This window comes from Epinephelus fuscoguttatus, linkage group LG13 (genome assembly GCF_011397635.1).
Source record: "Epinephelus fuscoguttatus linkage group LG13, E.fuscoguttatus.final_Chr_v1".
In the NCBI taxonomy this organism is placed as follows: Eukaryota; Metazoa; Chordata; class Actinopteri; order Perciformes; family Serranidae; genus Epinephelus; species Epinephelus fuscoguttatus.
The window spans coordinates 21,219,164-21,239,293 of record NC_064764.1 but is presented as its reverse complement, the minus strand read 5'-3'; the positions used below and the strand labels follow the sequence as shown (position 1 = coordinate 21,239,293).

Genomic DNA, 20,130 nt, shown 5'->3' with positions numbered 1-20,130 from the left:
CATTGATTTTCTTTCCTCTTGGTCTCACCAGAGAGAATCATTGAAGACCATGAGTCTGTTATAGAGGTGCTTTCAGGCTGGGGAATGGACACAGACTGCCGGCTGTATTTTAGGAAGAATTATGCTAAATATGAATTCTTCAGGAAACCCCTGGTGAGTTTGTGATAACATATACTATATATATGGTGATCATCCCCTCTTTGAACCCTGCTGTATTCCCACCACTGTGTGGATTGAGGAGTGTAAAGAGTGTTGTAATAAATGATGTTGCTTTCATATTGGTAGGACTTTTTCCCGGATCACATGGTCTCCATATCCAGTGAAACCAATGGGATGGTGGATCACTCTCAGCTTATACAGGTATCAAGTTCTTCTGTTTACACTGCTTTCACTTTGCCCTCGAGTGCCAGTTGTGAGGCCCTAAACTTGTGTCTGAATGTGTTGTGTGTTACGATTTACTGCACACACCCATCTATGGACAAATATTTCTCTACCCAACACAGACCTTTCTCAACTCCAGCACTTGTCCAGAGATACATGGACACCTCCATGCCAAAGAGCAAAGCAGAAAGTCTTGGAAGAAGTTTTATTTTGTCCTGCGGAGGTCTGGGCTTTATTTCTCCAATAAGGGAACGTCCAAGGTCAGTAAATTGAATGACTCAGAATCAAAAGCAATAAAAAAGAAGATTAGTACATGGGTTATTCGTCGAATACAACCAAAACCATTCTGTTGCATGCAATCTAGGTCAATATGCAATGCATATATGTATATATATATATGCATTGCATTAATTCGTCATGTTTATTTTTTTACCCGTACTTAACACAGTCAACATTTGGGGGTAAAGAAAATACATGACACCAACTACAAAATTCAAACTCCTGACTTTGTCTATGAAGACGCATCCTAATCCTCTGTTGGTACACTATGGGGTCATCAGTTCATCCTCTGTATGTATCTTACTCACGCTGTTAAAGGGCAGTGGAACAGGTTGAGCTTGATTTTCCTTAGGTCAGCTGGCATATCAGCCAGGCAGAAACAGGACTCCCGAAGCTGCTGACAAGTGAAGCTTATACCTAGGCACCAGCCGTGCCAACACAACCACTTCTCAACTGCTTTCATTTCCTACAACAGTAGACCTTTTGTTGTAGGGTGCAGGGAGGCTTTGGTATGGCGCCCACATTTACTCGAGCAGGTTTATCATTCATTTGTGGTCAGACACTTTGCTAGTCAGTCAGTACAGACACTAACGGCTGTGGCATTACTTTAAACAAGGAAGTGGGACTGGTGCGTCACATGAAAGTCGAACAATGGTAATCTTTGTGCTTTTTTCCCCCTGGAAATTTATCTTTAGCACAATGCGGGTGTTGATACTGTCTCAATACAACCCCTATCAATATGTCTTATTTTTACCCATATCTCTGTCACTGCATTCATAGTTTAACCACACCCAGACTGACTGATAACACTGTTATTATTGATAAATATGCCTTGTTTAAATTTAACTGTGCTACACCTATGTACTTCATGAGCAATTATGTTCTCTTCTGCACAAAAGATTAGACTGTACCAGTGATACTGATTGGTTTTCAGTGTTGTGAGTCCCCGGGACCCACACGTGGTCATTTGAGTGGGACCCCAATAAAATTAGATTTGATTTTGTATGGCTATAATTGCGGTTATATTCATTTGTGTTGAAAATGTATCTGAAAATGACACAGATAAAACCCCAAATCTGAATTTTAATCACAAAACCATAGACTATACTGTATATGTTTATATAAAGGCTATGTACTAAACATTATACAGATTTCACATGCTGAGTTGCATCTTGAGAGCACTAAATTGTCTACCCAGTATCAAGTAAATCAAATGTGAGATGATTGTGACTCCTACAAATTTAAATAAGCTATTGTGTAAATCTAATTGGTGAACATTTTAAGAGATATGCTTGTTTTGTGTCTTTCTGAGAAAAAAAAACAACATTTTCCATTCACTTATTAACTGTGTTGACATGCACACCAATATTCCAATTATGACACTATTCTGAATTTGATACGAGTCATGTTAACGGCATTCTGAATTAGGCCTTATTGCAAATGAAGCATTTTCTTATGACGACATGTGGAATATGCCAGTGTTATTCAGGTTTCAGGAGCATTCTGTGGACATGTATGCTGCGTATTTGGAATATGCATCTCAACTGGTGTTTTTTACCTCAGTTTGCGATAGCCTGTGGCCTCTTGCTTGTTTACGGTGAGCTTTGTGCTTTGTCATGGATAAGTTCTACATTGCCTAACTCCCAAACAGTTTGCAAGGCTGTAGGGTAGAGATGCATGCCCCAAAAAAGGCCCACATTTCTGGTCGAAAGGATAAAAACACCTACTTCCTGACATTATCAAAGACTTGGATATCAGCAGGTTTTTGGATATGCACACGGTACAACAAGTCAGCCACCACTGTAAAACTGAGAAATCCTATTTTGATTGAAAGAAGCAAAATGGCACAAGCAGCTCCAGCTGTTCCACTTTTTCGTATTTTGACATAATAAACGACATGTTAGGGCACATCAATCAGATGCAGGACTGCATGCAAATGGGAATATTAGTGGGATATGATATGAATTTTTATAAGCTATGTTAACAGCTGAGTAGAAATGTTGCCTTTTTGGGATAAGGGCAAACCCAGAATATTTAATGCATTTATACATCATCACTGAAATTATGACCAAGACGAGATCTCGTCGTGTGCAAGATATACGCACAGACAGTAGGAAAATGGCGTCCGCTGGTGAAAATGTTTATTCAGTGTGGTGCATCCCCTGCACAGTAAAGCACCATTGAGTCATCATCATAGGTGTAAATTTGGTATTGATCACTAGCTCACATCATCAAAAAGTAGCATAATCCTAGAAGGTTAAATCATCATTGGGTCATTATTGACATTAGCAAATACAGTGTCTGCTGTCACAGCAGATGTTGCGATGTTAGAAAGAAGATACCAGCAATGTCTGTAGTCTAATGGCAGTCCCTGGAAGACCTCCGTGCCAACACTGCTGACACTGCCGCCTTTGCCAGGCAATAGCAGCACACAGAGATTCAGATAGCGGAGGATGACGCCAGACAGGTCTCAAAACTGTGCAGAGCCCTGGATGAAAAACACAAGACACATCACCGACACTATGTTAATAACATCCAAAACAAAAAAAATTCACTCTCAGTGGTTTCTTGTCATGAGAAATACTTTTCCTGTGTCCCATGATGCTACCGTTTTAGGATTTGATGTTAACAATTAAGTATTTGAAAGGGAAAACAAGAGGGTGCGTCCCCTCGGTAGGATGGTCGATAGTGAGTTTACTGCGTTCTTTTAAATTGTAATGCATCAGGGACCCAGTGCAGGTACCTAGCAACATAACTGCTGTACGCAACCTCACTGTTGCTGTAAGCATGGTTTGATTAATATAAATGTGGCATTCTTCCACTGTTCAGTTTTAGATTTTTAACAGAAGCATGTCTCATTCCTTTTTGAAAGTAAATTACTTTCTTGTGCACTCTGTTATTCAATTAAGTGACCACATCATAACGATACATTGGAAGAGGAAGTACTGACACACTATCCATCACATTACAGATTTACAGACCCAAAACTTTCATTTGATGTTGCATGAAAGTTCATATCTTGACTTTATTTTTGTTTTATTGTGACCTCTCTTTGTTTTGCAGGAACCAAGGCATCTCCAGTTCATTGCCGACTTCAGTGACAGTGATGTCTACACAGTGTTGTCGGCCAAAAAACTACATGGAGCACCTACAGATTATGGTTTCTGTGTCAAGGTACCAAAACTTTCTAGAAATGCCAAAACTGTATAAAAGAAGCAGAAGTGGAGTATTGATTCCCAGCATGCTGAACTCCTTTTTGTTTCCTTTTAACTCCTTTCTCCAGTCCACAAAGTGTAGTTCAGCCCGGGACTTGAAGCTTCTTTGTGCAGATGATGAGCAGACCAGGACCTGCTGGATCACAGCCATGCGCTTGTTAAAGGTTGGCTTGCTGATCACTAACTGGTGATGTCTAAGAGGAGGAATGCTGAGTCAGTACTAGAATCAGATTTAGCTTTGGGAAGAGGTCAAGAGAAACTATTGAGTGATGCTGGATTAGCACTCCTACTCTTTATAGAAGCAGCATGTGTTCATTGTCTGGATATCTGCTGGATACAGTTTAGAGCATTAGTCACTCTCCTGCTGGTCTATAAATAATATACAGTAAAGTGCAATAGACTGTGGTTTATTTGTATCTCTCCCTTTTCATCACTACACTCGAGGGCCACTGAAAGTATTTTAAAGTTAACATGTAAGAAATATTTTTGAATCAAATTTAACATGCTAATGTTTTTCTGTGTTTCAGTATGGGATGCAACTGTACCAAAACTTCATTCAGCCACACCAGAAACAAAAAGCTTCACCAATGGTAAGCCAGAGGTCTTATGTTTACGTCATGTAACTCACTTGAAATTTCTGTAAAAGCTTTTATCCTCACTTTAAAATGTACTTTTGTGAGCTTAATAATGAATCAAAAGACTATGATAAAGCTCACTAATGGTAACAAACTCCCAAAAAATGGAGGACGGAGGAACGAATGGAAGAACGTCAACAGAGGACTCCATAGCACACTTCCTCCACACCACCCTGTCTCGCTTGCAAAAGAAAAGGAGCAATGTAAGATTGCGGTTTACTGAATGCAGTTCAGCGTTTAACACCATAGTTCCTTCCAGCCTCATCATAAAACTCAAGGAACTGGGATTAAACAACCCAGTGTGCATGTCGATCCTTGACTTCCTGATGGGCAAACCCCATTCTTAACACTGGAGCACCCCAGGGCTGCGTTTTGAGTCCCCTGCTGTACTCCTTGTACATGCATGACTGTGTAGCCTCTCCCAACTCCAACATGATCATCAAGTTTGCTGACAACCTAGCTGTGGTGGGCCTGATGACAGATAACTATAAAAAGGCCTACCTGAAGGAAGTAAAGGACCTGACCCACTGGTGTTAGGACAACAACCTTCTCCTGAACATCAGCAAAATCAAGGAGTAGATAGTGGGCTTTGGGAAACAGCAGGGAAGGAAGTATGCACTCCCTTAATATCTATGGGTCCTCAGAGGTGAGAGTGGATAGCTTCAAGTACCTTGGTGGTATCACCTCAGATACTGAGGAATTTCTACTCCTGCACCATTGAGAATGCCCTGACACTGAACACCACTGTGGTACGGAAACACTAGTGAACGGGACCACAAGGCTCTGTAAACAGTGGTTTGTTCGGCTGAACATACAATAGGTGCTGCTGTACCCTGCCTAATGAATATTCACACCAGGCGCTGTAAGAATAATGCTAGGAGAATCATTCAACCACCCAGATAACTGCCTTTTCTCCTTGCTCAGGTCGAAAAGCATTGCCCCAAAGGGTCTTCCTTCAGAAATGGACTGCACATGCCCCCAAACTGAAGAACGTAGCTAATTATTATACAGAATGATTTCATTGGACTTTCCCACTGTAATGAAATCATGACCTACTCTGCCTCTTATTGGCTTATTTTGATATTCTTTCCCTGGCCTTAACCAATCTCACTCCTCATGCCTAAACCTAACCAGGGGTCATTTTATATAATAATAATCCATGGTTGTGGAGACACAGAGCAATCTGAGCAATATGTGTTGTTCTTGGGATACTGGGCATGTCAGCCCTGTGATAGCCTGGCGACCTGTCCAGGGTGTACCCCACCTCTCGCCCAATGTCAGCTGGGATAGTCTCTAGCCTCCCATAAATGGCTCATCTGCCCACTTCAATTGGTGCATACTGGTCAAATGTGGCCCAATTGGAAGGAGGAGTGGTGTTATCCTTTCATGATTAATTCAAGAGGAACACATGAATGCCTAATAGCTATGTAAATGCTTAATCCGATCATTTCTGTCTGATTGGAATAAAGACGTTCTTTCTGCGCATGATTGCCCCACATGGGTGTAACATTAGGTGATGCAGGGTGTGCATGCGTTGCACACGGCATGCTGCAGCAGCTGTTTCTACTCTTCTTTCTCCGCCTTTGACAAAGAGTCATTCATAAACTCCAAAATATTTAATGTTTTGCTAGTGCTACATTCTTATGTAAGTGATATTTCATTTTGAAACAGTAGCTGTATGTTACGGTGCCACTGGCTAAATTGTGGAGTTGCTGGACATAACAATAATCTGTCACTACCAGTAGCAGTAGCCTGCAAATGAGAAGCTTAGAGAACATTGGTAAATTGTAACGTCCACCTATAGTCTGCATGTGAGGTGTTCAGGGGACATCTGTAATTTGTAGCTACAGAAAAAAACCTGGGTTAAACTTACAGTTCTTACTACTAAACTGTATAGACATGCCTAAGCAGTTCTCCCTTATGTATTTAATTAATTGAATTTTTAAAAAAGTACTTTTTCTGTTCCATTTCCATCAAATTAGACACTTTACAGCAGATGAAAAAGGGGGTCAACGCATGTCAAAAAATTAAATGCTTTGGGGCATGTAAACACATTTTATCGCATCACTTTAATTAGCGTCTATGTAAACAGGTCAGGTGGAATCCGCATTCAGAATGATTTAATTCCGATTCAAGAAATATTGTCTATGTAACAGCTGCTAATGTTGGTTTTCCAGCCTGTTCCACTGCCCCCAGGTGACCAAGAGAAAATCAATCAATGCAGCTTTTCAGACCAATTTTCATGTATCAAAAAACATGTTGAAGCCAAAACAGGCCAAGACATAGCAGTGCAGTAATATAATTGCATAGGACAAATGAGGCACCTTTAGTGTGTTAATGTGGATTTGGTGTCTCAGAATAGCCTCAGACTCTACTGGGAGCATTTTCACGGCTGTGAACACAATCTATTTATGGCTTATGGACATGTTCGTGAACCCTCTGCTTTCTAAAAATATACAGTGATCAGCTGCTCTCAGATTTAACAACTCATCACCTCTTCTCTGCTGTCAGAGGGTCATATGTGACCAACAGCCTCGCCAAGAGGATTAGCTAGATAGATAGGGGAGTACACAAATCTGCCAAATGCAGGGTCAGGCTGCTGAATCTTCTGGAGTTTACTTGACAGATTTAGCTCAACATGCTACATCGAGAAAACTTCTTCATATGATCACTGAAAAGTAAATAAAAGCCATACTCGTATATACTATAATAAGTAACATATTTACAAGCAATGATAGGTATTTTTATATCACTGGAATTGGAGCAGAGTGAATAAGTTGAATGGGAATGTCTGTATCCTCAAAATAAACACTGCTCACTTTGTTTTAACCACTCGTTTAAATTGCAAGCTTAGGAGGTGGTAGAGGAACAAATGTGGTAATTTAAAAGCTTCTTGGTAATCCTGATAAGAAGAATTTTCTTGAGTGTGTGCAGTGAGCCACTCGCTATATGGCAGCTTAAAGGACTAAAATGTGCCCGTGTGTCATTCTTTTCAAAGCCACTCTAATCCCTTTTCAATAGAGTTTTCTGTCTGGAATCATCTAGGATTGATGAAGATGGAGTCACGTTACTCAGACACTAGATGGCAATACAATACCACAAGACTGTAAAAGTCAGTCTTCCTCCTTTGCACAGTATATAAAGGAAGTCAACCTTAAAAAGAAAAACCTTTGGGTATTTTGTAGAGTACACTGCATATTTTGATATAATAGTTTTTTGTTTTATGATTAATTAAAGCAAAAAGAGAGTCAATACAATACAATACAAAAATAACATTTTAATGTATGTGTGATATTTCAGAGAAGCATCTCAGAGAACTCACTCGTGGCCATGGACTTCTCTGGCCAAAAGAGCCGGGTGATTGAGAACCCATCTGAGGCTTTGTCTGTGGCTGTAGAGGAAGGCTTGTCATGGAGGGTAAGTCAAGGTGTCACCCAGTGAAAACATGTACTCTTGACATTTTGGTGAACTTAAAAATCTCTGAAATAAATGGTGCTAAAAAGGGTGTGAGAGAATCTTAAAACATTTTATTCAGATATCCTGATATGCTCTTACAATTCACAACCTTAAATCTATTAATGTTCAGTGTAACAAAGTGTTTTTGAACAACATGGAATATTTTCATTCACACAGTGGCGTAACACAACAAACAAAGCTCATAAGGTCAACAGTTGTAAGCACCTCAGAGAGCACTGGTTCCAGGCCAAGGGGTCCCGACCCCCAATAGGGGTCACCAAAGCTTCACAGGGGGTCGAGAGGCCTTCTTGATTTTGAGGGCGTAAGAAAACTTTTTAAAAAAATATAAAGTAGGCCAATGTTTCTTTCATTTTATGAAGAAAACTAAATGACAGTGTCATTTTTAAAGTTTAGATTATTATTCAAGGTTTAAAGATATATGAAAAAAAATCTCACAGGCTGAAGGGCATGATGAAGACCTGAACACAAGAGCCTTCGCTCTGTGCTTTACAGCTTCATCCAGCATCAGAACAGTACACAGTTAAAACAATGAAAGAACTAATACATCAGTGGCCAAGCACCAGGAAGAAGAAAACCCTGATTTTTTTTTTTTTAAGAAAGAACCCTATTAAGTATGCATGATAGTTAGTCATACAGATAACCAGTTGTTGTGTTCTGTAATTGTAATACATTAAATATAATGTGCAATAACCACAAAATATTTCACTTGGTAAGGGGTCATCAGTTTATGGGATGATAAAAAAGGGGTCCCTTAAGGAAAAAGGTTGGGAGCCACTGTCATAGAGTAAACCGTTATTGCCTCAGAATACAAAGGCAAGAGAAACAGGATATATTTAAGGGGCTCTGTGTGAAATCCAGAGCGTGCAAGTTGTCTGCACATGGTTCTCAACATAGAGGTGGCTGAACCGGCGGCTAACATCTAATGGTGCTAACTCAGTAAACAGCCCTAAACAACGGCAACAGTACTGACAGTGCTAACAGTGTTACCCAGGGGAGAACAAGGCCCTGATTTAAGTGGTTATGAGCGCAGTGCAAAGCAGTGGCAATAAGCTAGCCAATGGGATACACACATGCACTACCATACATGTACGGCTGGACCTACCGTACGTACCACAACAAACCACAGAGAAGCTCATATTACAACACACAGGGGTAGCGTGACTTCATTCTCTGCTCAAGACGCCATCACACCACTGTGTCTTTACATTGCAAAAATTTGTTTTGCTAATATATTAACCAGAGTTGGGTATAACGTGTTACAAAGTAACGCGTTAGAGTACTTTGATTACTTTTTGCAGTAACGAGTAACCTAACGCGTTAGTTTGCTGTTTGAGTAATCAAATACTTAAGTACATTTTCAAACAAGACATCAGTTACTTCTGTTACTTTTAGAACGCTGGTCCTTCAGCTCCGAAACAGCAACAGCTGTCGTTTGGTTCTAATAACGGAGATAACGTTAAACCTATCAGTCTGAAAGAAGCCATGGAGCTTGTGGCTCGCTACGTGGTCGGAGAAATGCTGCCGTTGTCTATGGTGGAGTCTAAATAGGTGGAGTAGGACTCGCTGACAGACATATTTCAGACTCAGGACTTGCTTTATGCCTGGTACACGCTACACGCTGGTACTCACCAATTATCCCTGGTCGTCTTTCATGGCGTGTGTGATGTCATCGGGTTATTCTTGTCCTATTTTTATCACTTTTACTATTATTTGTGTCTGTTCATGTGCCAGCCGACATGATGTTGTAGTCACCTAAAAGTGTCAGCAGATGGGAGGAGCTACATTTGAAGCGCCATACGTAAACTGTCAAGCTACTGTATCTTCCACAGGAAGTTCTGACAAATGTTTCAGAATAAAAGTCTATTTAGAAAATGGAGGGATTCTCTAGCCGAGGTTATAAAGGGCTTTTAATTTGAAACAAGTGTTGAGTTTGAAATGACGGTGCGATATGTTAACTTTACAAAGACAACGGAGCGGATAAAAAGTAAATATATAAACACACAGAGGGATTAATAAATAACGGAGCGTCTGTAATGTAGTTTGTTTCAAATGAAGCTGGGAGCCTCTGCAGTTGTGGTGAGTAAAAGCCCCGCCGCTGTTTGTTAATGTTATTACTTTATGTCCGACCGTGAGGATGTACCATTGTTTGCTAGCTTGATGCTAATGACAGTAACGTTAACTCAGCGGGTTGACAAAGTGCCTCTGCTGTTTCACACCATCATTTCCCCCTTTTACTCTGTGTGGTAACATCCCTAGAGGAAATATTAAAAGTGCTGGGGTGGTGTTGTCATACAGTTGTCTACGGCAGCAGATCGTTCTGTGTTTCTACTGGTCAAAGTGACGGCTGTGATGGGAGAATTGGATCTCAGTGAAGGGCAAGTGGTCCATAACTTTAATTTTGGAGACAAAAAAATGTAGGCTTAGCGCCCTGTGGTCCATTGCCCAATAGGAAATGTAGAATACTCAAAAGTACTTTAAAAGTGCTTGAGTTACTTTTCTCAGGGAGTAACGTTGGAAGTACTTTTAAAGTAACTGAGTTACTTTACTCAGGGAGTAACGCAGTAAAGTAACTGGTTACTTTTTTAGAAAGTAACACAGTAACGTACTTTGATTACTTTTAAAGTAACCCTTACCCAACACTGATATTAACGCTGTGAAAAGAACCTTTACCTGTGTATTATCATTACTAATAATGTAGCTGCAACTCATTTCTCCTGCAGAGGAAGAGCTGCCACCGTCTGAGCGGCCATGGTAGCCCCTCCACATCACAGAGCTCAGTGTCAAACATAGGTTTGTGGAACACTTTTTTTATTATTCAGATTTGCCATATGTACACAAATGAAATAGATCATTTGCAATATATGGTTTCTCTTTGTGCTGCAGCCCTCCACTTGGCTCAGTCCTGGTTCCACGGCAAACTGTCTCGAGATGAGGCTCAGCGTCTAATCACTCAGCAAGGGCTTATTGATGGGTAAGTGGTTATACGCCTTTTTTGTGCCTCTGCGTCAGCGCCAGCGCCAGCGCCAGCCATAGCTTGAGGCATTATGTTTCGGCTTGTCCTTCCATCCGACTGTCCCATTCTCCTGAACACTCAAGAATACCTTAAGGGAATTCCTTTAAATTAAGCACAAAATGTCCAGCTGGACTGAACAATGCACTGATTAGATTTTGGTGGTCAATGATCAAAGGTTACTGTGACCTCACAAAACACGTTTTTGGCCATAACTAAAGAATACATAGGATAATTATGACAAATTTGACACAAATGTCTAATAGGATAACATGCTAAGAGTGATGACCTTTTATATTCTAAGGTCAACTTTACTGTGACATCATAATGTTCTGCAAAAACTGTTTTTTGGCCATTAGTCAACACCATAGCTCACAAGTGGAAACATTTGGTCAGATACTAAATGGTGACACTAATCCTGGGTGCCTTGTTTAAGATGTTTATGAAGCATCTATGTTTTATACTTGAATCAACAATCATATTCGAAGTATTGTCAACTGTCATGACAACATACGAGTCTTGTGTAATCTGTAACTGCAACTTCACTGGTTGAGGGAGGCATACAACTTAAATGTTACTTCTAGTTTTTTATTTGCAGTGTGAAATTAGGTTTATTGGTAATAGGTAGGCCACTGAGGTTTTGGTGCATGAAAACACATTTTTCCTCTTACCTGTGGTGCTATTTATTAACCTAGATTGTTTTGGTGTGAGTTGTTGGAGATATGAATGAAACTAGATAGCACTCAGCTTGTGGTGCACAAAGCACCAAAAATACATTTAAAAAAACTCAACAGCAATGTGTCTTTTCAGAAATAATAACCTGGTTACTCGAGATAATCCGCAAACCTTGTTGTGAGCAGTTTCATGTAGGAACTATTTTCTTTTTACCAAAATACACCCACCAACTGTATCACCACACAGAAGGAAGCTTTCATCTCCTGCTAGCTCACCCTCACCTAGCTAGCTAACATTACAGCCAGATAAAGTGAGAGCAGCATTTAAAAGCTTTCCTTTTGTTTTCAGAGTATTTCTTCTGAGAGACAGCCAAAGCAACCCGAAGACGTTTGTTCTGTCGCTGTGCCACATGCAGAAAATCAAACACTTTCAGATCTTACCTGTGAGTACAACCCACTGTTTGGATATGTCTGTTTTTTTTAATCCTCCAAAAACTAACCTCCAAATTTGAGCCTCATGTTTAATAAGTTATCTATGTCTTGTGTGTGATTCCTTTGTGTATGTGTGCATGCCCCGCTGCAGGTGGATGATGAAGGGGAGTTATTCTACAGTCTGGACGACGGCCACACGCGGTTCACTGACTTGATCCAGTTGGTGGAGTTTTACCAGCTAAACCGAGGGGTGTTGCCCTGCAAGCTTAAACACCACTGTGCCCAGATCACCCTGTGAACAAGGGACCCAAGAGACCCCCGAGGGCCCACATGCACCTTAACTCCAGGGCCTTTCTGGACAAACACTCCCAGTGTTCCTGTGCCTTGAAGAAGAAAGATATACAGACTGAACAGCCCATGCTAACTGAAACCACTGTTGTCATCCACTATCGTCCACCATCGTTCAAACTATGCTGCACGGTCCCTCCTTGTGTTTTCTTCCTAACAAAAAGCTGAATTTGACAATAGACTTACAATACCTGACCACATGTGCTGAAGATGATGTGCAGTCTTGTCTGCTGAACGTTGTTCTTCAGCCCTGTTAAGTGCCCGTGTGTGGCGGTAAATCCATTGTGTAAAGTCCAAACATGACTTCTTGTGCTGTGTATTGTTGAGCCGAATGTGTACTGCAAACAGCTTGTGATTCTGACAACATCATGGCACCAGTGACAGAAAGTAGTTTTTTTTTTCTTGTTGACATACAGTAGCTGGAATTTGAGTTTCACTGAAAACATTTCAATCAGATGTCTTCTGCAGTATGTATGCAATAGTTAAACATGTCGTCAATTTTATTTGAAACCATATCATGTGGGGAATTTTAGTACTAAACACATCTGTCCTGTTGTATCTGAGTAAAACTAAGCTATCTTACTTACCACTGTCATTGTATTTCTAAGTATTCAGGTTTTTTTTTTTTTTTAAGAAAATGATTGTTGTTTTCTATTTGAGAGCTACAACAACCTCTCAGGAAGTGTGCATGCCCTGTTAGCTGGACTGAGACTGCTGTAGAGAGAAAAGGAGAAGTAATGTACAGGTGGAGGGAAATGGCACACAACCTCACTCGCCTGCACTGTACATTTTTAAACATATGTGATTAAATGAGATGTTTGTATGACTTGAAATTAGTTGTGAGCTTGCTCTAGTGCGAGAGCAGTGAAATATATTTCACCATTTTTAGATCTAAGCCATTAAGATGGAAAGCAGAAATAATGTGTGACTGATTTTGATCATATCTGAATTCAGTGTATATTGAAATTTAGGTTTTATACTTTCCAAAGACTCATGTATACAGTTTGCAGCTGGGTTGGTTGTATTTTGGTGTTATTGCAACCGCTGCGGATATACAGTGTCAGATATTGTTTTCAGAAGCCAATAATGCATCAGCTTTCAAAAACAAGGTGTTTTAAATGATCTTCTGTTAGTTGTTATTTCTTTTTTTTTTCCCCAGCTGGACAACAGTGCATTGAACAATGAATGTCATGGACTGCATAGTTTTATATATAAACAAGTCTGTTTGTAATGTATGATTTGTGTGATTTATTGTCACATTTAACAATAAGCTAAAAGGTAACAGTAGGTTTCAGTGATGTTTCAAAACTGCCAGCAATTGCTGTAGTTCAGTGTGCAGCCCCGATGAGATCTGGGACAGTGTGAGGCAATTGATCACAAGACAGATAAATTCAGCCTTTATTATATAAAAACAGTATACAGCACATTATAGTCTTTGTATGGTAAATAGGCCACACGGGGTCATGATACAAATGCAATGACAGACGCTAAATCTCACTACAAAATGAAACGTCCACCTGAGCCGTCTCATCAGCGCACAGTGGGGCGCTTTGCTGCTCAGAAAGATTTTTATAGTGAACATATAAGTCATGATTTTTCCAAGGAGATCCGGCACAGTTAAATTTAGTCGCACTATATACTGTAGTCTGTGTATGGGACAAATTAGCCCGACAGTGTCAGGTATGATTTACGGAATTCTGTTTGCAGCATATGTACACATATATGTACATACTCCATGTGTTCTTCACATAAATGATTCTCATAACCACTAGATGGTACTAGAAGCATTTTGCTTTTGCTTGTCCAGATTTATGTTTGAAATCGTAATGTGTCTAGTGCAATTTAAATTACATAATACATATAAAATGTGTCAAGGAAGGAAGTGAGGCTTAGGGTGACTTTAAAAAAGAAGTTACTTAAGTGTTTTGCAACTTATTGAGCATCTAACATTTTATATGCAAAAGATTATCTGCGGACACACTAAGAAATGTGTATATTATATATTGCAATGAGTACCTGTGTGTCTGTTCTTAATCTGATCACAAGTCATTCAATATTACAGGTGCAAACGATGGATTTAAGGTGATGACATTAACATTAATAACTGACTTTCAAGGCTCCATAGAACATGAAATATGAAAGAAATAGTAATGGATATGATTGTTCCGTACACAACAGTAAACGGCAGAATGTCTTGTCTTGAAGCATCCGTGTTAAACAATCTTCTCTGTTGTGATACGAACACATTGCCCCCATACCTACCCTGCTCTACTTCAATAGCACATTTTGAAACAGTGCTCACATCCAGGGGAGATGTGCGCACACAGAGAAGTCTTAAATGCACCCCTGCTTCCGAGGTCTTGTGCTAAATGTTGTTTTGGATGTATTCCTGCCATTGATCGGAGTCTGGCTGCAGGGGGAGAGATGGCAGCTGGGAGAGACTGCGCTTCCTTTAATGAATTCATCCAGCTCTATCCTGCCCAAACGGCCTGTGGATACAGCATTTCTCCCAGTAAATAAAGACCCTCTCACCGCTCTGTCTCTGGCCCTCATGGACAACCACCACTGTTCCTAACACCTCTCACCACTACATTGGATTTACTCCTGCCTGCACTCTCACTCTTATGACTCCAGGTTTTGCACTTCAGAGTTGTCAACTTCACTCTGTTCTTAAATGCCCCTCTTGTTGTATTCCCCTAGTCTAGTATTCAATTATCTGGCTTCGCTGTCTTTGGCCAATTACTGATTATCTCCAATGAAGTGAAGACCTTGCTGTTTGCTCTGCTCTTGATCCACAAAAGGGCAATATCTGGGCCTGGGTATGAGTCTAGGCAGAGTGTATGAGGAAATGAGGCTAGGTTTGTTTCAGGGGATGCACTATAGTGAAGGTTAGAGGCTTTAACTGTTCCTTTGCAAAGGGCTCTCCCATCAGGAGTATCTAAAGCCAAAAGCAAATCCAACAGCTCTTTACTGTAGCTACAGTGGCCACAGCGGACCGGAGCAAAGATGATCATAGGTCGAAAGGAAAAAATATTAAATATGTGAACGATTCTCATCTGTTTTTTATTTTTTCCACACAGAACACAGACACTTGGTGTTTCACTAAATATTACACCTATGTTAATTGCAGTTGTGGTGCTGCTTTCGCTGTTACTTTGTTTTCATTTTACAGAAATAAATAGTTTTGGACACTAGTCAAACACATTGTAACAAGCATCTTGTCTTAACAGATTTTAGATTGAATTACAGAGGCCTGGTGATACAATATTATGACGATACTTACGTCACAATAGAATATTGTTGCAATTTTCAAACCTGTTGTGATATTCTGAGTATTGCAATCATATATATTGTGATTTATTACCCTTTTTCAACTGCAAATGATGTCCCCAAAGAAAAAAACTGTCAGCACCAATCTAATAAGATTACATTTTCAGTCTGTTCATCTCACTTCAGGCATTTTTATGGCAGCAAACTGTATATATTTGACTGAAAGAGCAATTCATTTTATTGTCCTATTGGCTACCAAAAGTTCAATTTGTATTTGTAATATTAATAATTTTTAAAATTAAAACATCTAAACTGGCATCCTTGATCGATATGATAATGACGTGCAAAAATATTGAAATATTATTCTGTATTGATTTTAATTTTCAAAATTACAAAGTGATGCCACTCCTGTGTACAGTGCAAATGAATACAAAGTCAGCCCTTGTGCTGATTATTTTATGTACTCTGTAAAGCTCTATTAAATATCTAAAAGAGTTAAAAAAGTTGACTCGAGCACAGTGACACTTTCAATGAGGGCCAAAGGTTTACCAAAGGCATGTTATATGTTATTTTTGTTTTTCTATTTGTGACACAAACACAATATCGATAATGAATGCAACTGTGTCCAACATGTCCAGTTAATCCAAAATCCTCCCAGATGTCTTTAATGCCATACAGTACATTCCCTATATGTTGCTTTAAATGATAACATGCAAAAAGAAAAATCTATACTTCTATAATGAACTACAAATACAAGCAATCGCACATTGCTTGACATTCAAGAAATTTTCTCAAATTTTGAATATGTATATTTACTGTAACAGTAAGGTTTTTACAGGCCATATGCAGCCAGAAAATACTAATATGCTTTATAACTAACTCTTAATTCTAAACAGATGACGGGCTTTTAACAATAGTGATACATTTATTGTAAACCATATCTAAAACGACGTTGTAATTAATGCCTTTCACATCTTTTAACATTGCGCATGAGCTTTTTCCAGCCTGGTGTGTGAAAGGGGAATTTTCTTGGTGTATTGAGCATCTTTGGTAATGTATTATGTCTCAGATAATTGCCCAGACAGTGCTTGCTCTATAAATCGCCTTTCTAACCCCTGATATGTTTTTCTGGGGGTCTTGGAACTGGCAAACGGTAAGTGCCAAGCTTTGTTAATTACAAGGATAACACATGCACTCGTCAAATAATGGATGTGGTTTGCAATTTCAAGTTTTAATAATCAATTACTGGCAGTAATTCTCTGTGGAGTCACAGGATAGTCATTAAATCTCAAAAGGCGAGACACACGCAATGTAGCTTTTTCCAAAGCCCTATTTTTAAATACATAAGGGAACAGGGTCTGCTTTAATCCGGTGCATTTTGTTGCCTTGTTACAATGTAAAGTAGCTCAATTAGACCTAGACAGCGCCGCTTGTAAAATAACTGTTTAAGACAGTGAGTGATGAATGATCATATTAACACTTATTCCTACAGGAACTGAGCCAACAAGGACAAGAGTAGAAAGATGCTCTGTTGCAGTAATACTGCAGATCAGCGTGTTTTTTCTCTAATATGAGTTACTGCTTTTATTATGTTGAAGCCAGAAGTTTCATTTAGTACCCAGTCCTGTAAGGACTCACATAAAGCAGACATATCTGTCTGTTGTTGTTGGGCCTGAAACACCTCTGTAACTGGCCTCTTTGATCTTGGCAAACAGGTAGATGTAGTGGTATCGAATCAGTGTGCGTTTTTTTCCTCCCTATACAGCAGGGTTCCTGTTATTGTATTTTCAAGTCCACCTTCAAAGCTGAAACATTGCAGAGGTTCTTCTTGACCTTGAGAAATTAACATGGGAGGACTGGCTTTGCTCTGAGGGAGCCCTATAGAGGCCACGTCCCCTCCTAATCCCCAGTTGAAAGGCATACCTCTGCTGCTCAGACGAAATAGTAACATCCCAGCAAGCCAAGTGTTTACATGATATCAGACGATATATCAAGACATAAAACATTCCATTTCTCTTAGGTTATTTAATCCGGACTTTTCTCTTTATAGGTTGCGATGGTGTGTTTGTGTGTATAATGTGTGGGTGAGGTAGTGAGACGGAGAGAGGGGGGAGAGACAGAGAGAGAGGAATGGCCCTGCACAGATGAACAAACAGTGAATCTGAAGTGCAGCGCCCTGTGTGGCTGCCCACCAACTGAACAACATTAAGGCAGTCCTCCATGTAAAACCTGCTCACTTCTCCCACAAACACTCGAGTTTGGCAAACGGGCAGTGGCTCAGCGGGGAGGAGCTCTCACTGGAAGGCAGACAGTGAGCTATGGACAGCAGGGAGACATAAACCACAGCTTCTGGTGGTGATGGACTGATGTTTTAGGTGATCAAAAGGATGGATAAGAAAAGGAAAACGACAGGGGTAGCACCGGGAGGGGGTCTTGGAGAGGAAAACATTTTGGACTTTAAAGCTAGAAAGACATGAAAAGCAAAGTAAAGCTGAGATGTTTGACAGTGAAGCACTTGGGGTGAATATTATTGTACACTAGTAAAAGTAGAACCAGACACTCAGATTCACTTTCCTGTGATGGCTATCATTCACACTGTAACATGTAGTTGGGAAAAGAAACTTCAAAACAACATGATATATATCATGGGGCAATTTGCTTCAAGGTTGCAGAGCAGAACTTAGGATGATATATTGTCCTTCCATTTTTCTGCAAAATAGGTCAAAATGTTCACAGTGGCACACACGTACACGCATGTGCGCATGTGCACAAGCACATTTACACACGTATTGGATCAATTTACATTCCTGCCTACTTTTTTACTCTCATTTACATGGTGTGCGAGTGACTCCTGAACAGGGTAGGAAGCCTTGTGGAAGAATTAGGAAATGGTCCATTTCTGAGAACACAGTGGAATAGAAGCAGAGCAGCATATGTTGGGATTTGAATGGTCAATCGATGAATAACCCAGAGCGGTGTTTTTCGGTGCAGATTGGCAGGCATTGTGCAGTGTGGTATCTGTGTGTATGTGTGTAAGAGAGAAGGGGATTCATCCTTCCCCAAAGTATTACGCAGTGGTCAAAAATATTTGCAATGCCAGGAGGTATTTTGAAAAATATTTGAAAAAATTCAATACCGTGCTGACCTTTTGCTGGGCATTTGTGAACAGATTCACTCTGCGTCTAATCTGGCTCAGAGTCAGGGAGGATCTGTGTTGCTGTACCATGCAGTCGATTCTAAATTATGTTAATCTATTCTGCTTGTACATCTACTTTGATGTCTTGATTGAAACCTTTTGTTTTAATTTTACAAGTTGAGGTGGCATACTACAAATGGAACAAATCCAGAACCTACACATTAAACCAACATGCACTGGCATACTATGAAACTGACAGTTGCCTGTATAATTTATGAGGGAAATACATTATATTCCACCCAGAAGTGTTTATTTCTCTTTCATATAAATTTTACAAAAGCACATTATATGCCTCAAAATCATCCTCATTCATATTTTACCCTTATCTCTACACTATAGGTCTTTATATTTATCTGTGTAATTATTGCAAATGATTTCATTTTCAATCACTTGGATCTCCTACTGATGAGCTGATGTGTGTCATTCTACAAAGTATCACCACAAGAGGGCAGAAAGTATCCAAACACACACTCAGTCTAATGCATTTACAAATCATATGCCTACAGCATTTAAACTAAAGATCTACTCATTTTTAAGAATGTGCCGTTGTAGTACAGACAGCTGGCAGAGGCACTCAGTATTTGCTATCAGTGTTTAAATTGTTTAAATGGTCCTTATGGTGATGGAGGAGGTGCAATTACAGAGTCTGATGTTAAATAACAGCTGTATGAATTTCAAATGATACAAAATATTAAATCATTAACAAAAGATTGACAGAAAGAAATGTAATTGTATTATCTAATGGCAGAAATCAAAAAAAGAAGTCTCAAATGTCAGCTGTACAACACAATAAATGAGAACAAATAGGAAATAAATAATGTAAAATAATGAGTTTAGCTTTAAATAAGAAACAGTGAGAGGACTGACCTATGCAGAAAACAATTTTTGCATTTTGCATTATTTTCACATTTTGTTTATTCTAAACAACCTTCAATGGTTTGTCATACACACAGAGAATGAGTTACACAATGTGTAGTATGTATATATATAGAGAGAGATATATAAGAGAGTAAAAGTAATGTAACACAATCATACACAACATATAGAGGTCCCCTAAAAAGTACAGTTCTAGCGGTACTGAGTAACTTAGGAATCAATGTAGTTCTTGATTAATGCTTGACATAAAAATCCTTGGTTGTTGCTTTTATTTATCATTTTTCTTTTTATAAATGTGCTTGGCTGGAGAGGCCGCTTTCTGGAGATAGCCTCATGC

The 20,130-nt window shown here is 39.6% G+C and overlaps 1 protein-coding gene across 5 annotated transcripts in view; it reads left to right on the top strand.

Annotated features, from left to right (window-relative positions):
* The window catches only part of grb14 (growth factor receptor-bound protein 14), a 79,197-nt gene extending 65,511 nt beyond the window's left edge, over positions 1-13,686 (top strand). For all 5 annotated transcript variants that reach the window (XM_049594005.1, XM_049594006.1, XM_049594007.1 and 2 more), the window contains 11 exons: positions 32-153; positions 286-360; positions 504-641; positions 3,724-3,834; positions 3,944-4,039; positions 4,403-4,465; positions 7,811-7,927; positions 10,708-10,777; positions 10,871-10,958; positions 12,021-12,114; positions 12,255-13,686. In XM_049594005.1, the coding sequence (XP_049449962.1) occupies positions 32-153; positions 286-360; positions 504-641; positions 3,724-3,834; positions 3,944-4,039; positions 4,403-4,465; positions 7,811-7,927; positions 10,708-10,777; positions 10,871-10,958; positions 12,021-12,114; positions 12,255-12,401 (1,121 nt within the window). In that variant the 3' untranslated portion in view covers positions 12,402-13,686. The remainder of the gene's footprint in view (positions 1-31; positions 154-285; positions 361-503; positions 642-3,723; positions 3,835-3,943; positions 4,040-4,402; positions 4,466-7,810; positions 7,928-10,707; positions 10,778-10,870; positions 10,959-12,020; positions 12,115-12,254) is intronic.
* The last annotated feature ends 6,444 nt before the right edge of the window (positions 13,687-20,130 follow it).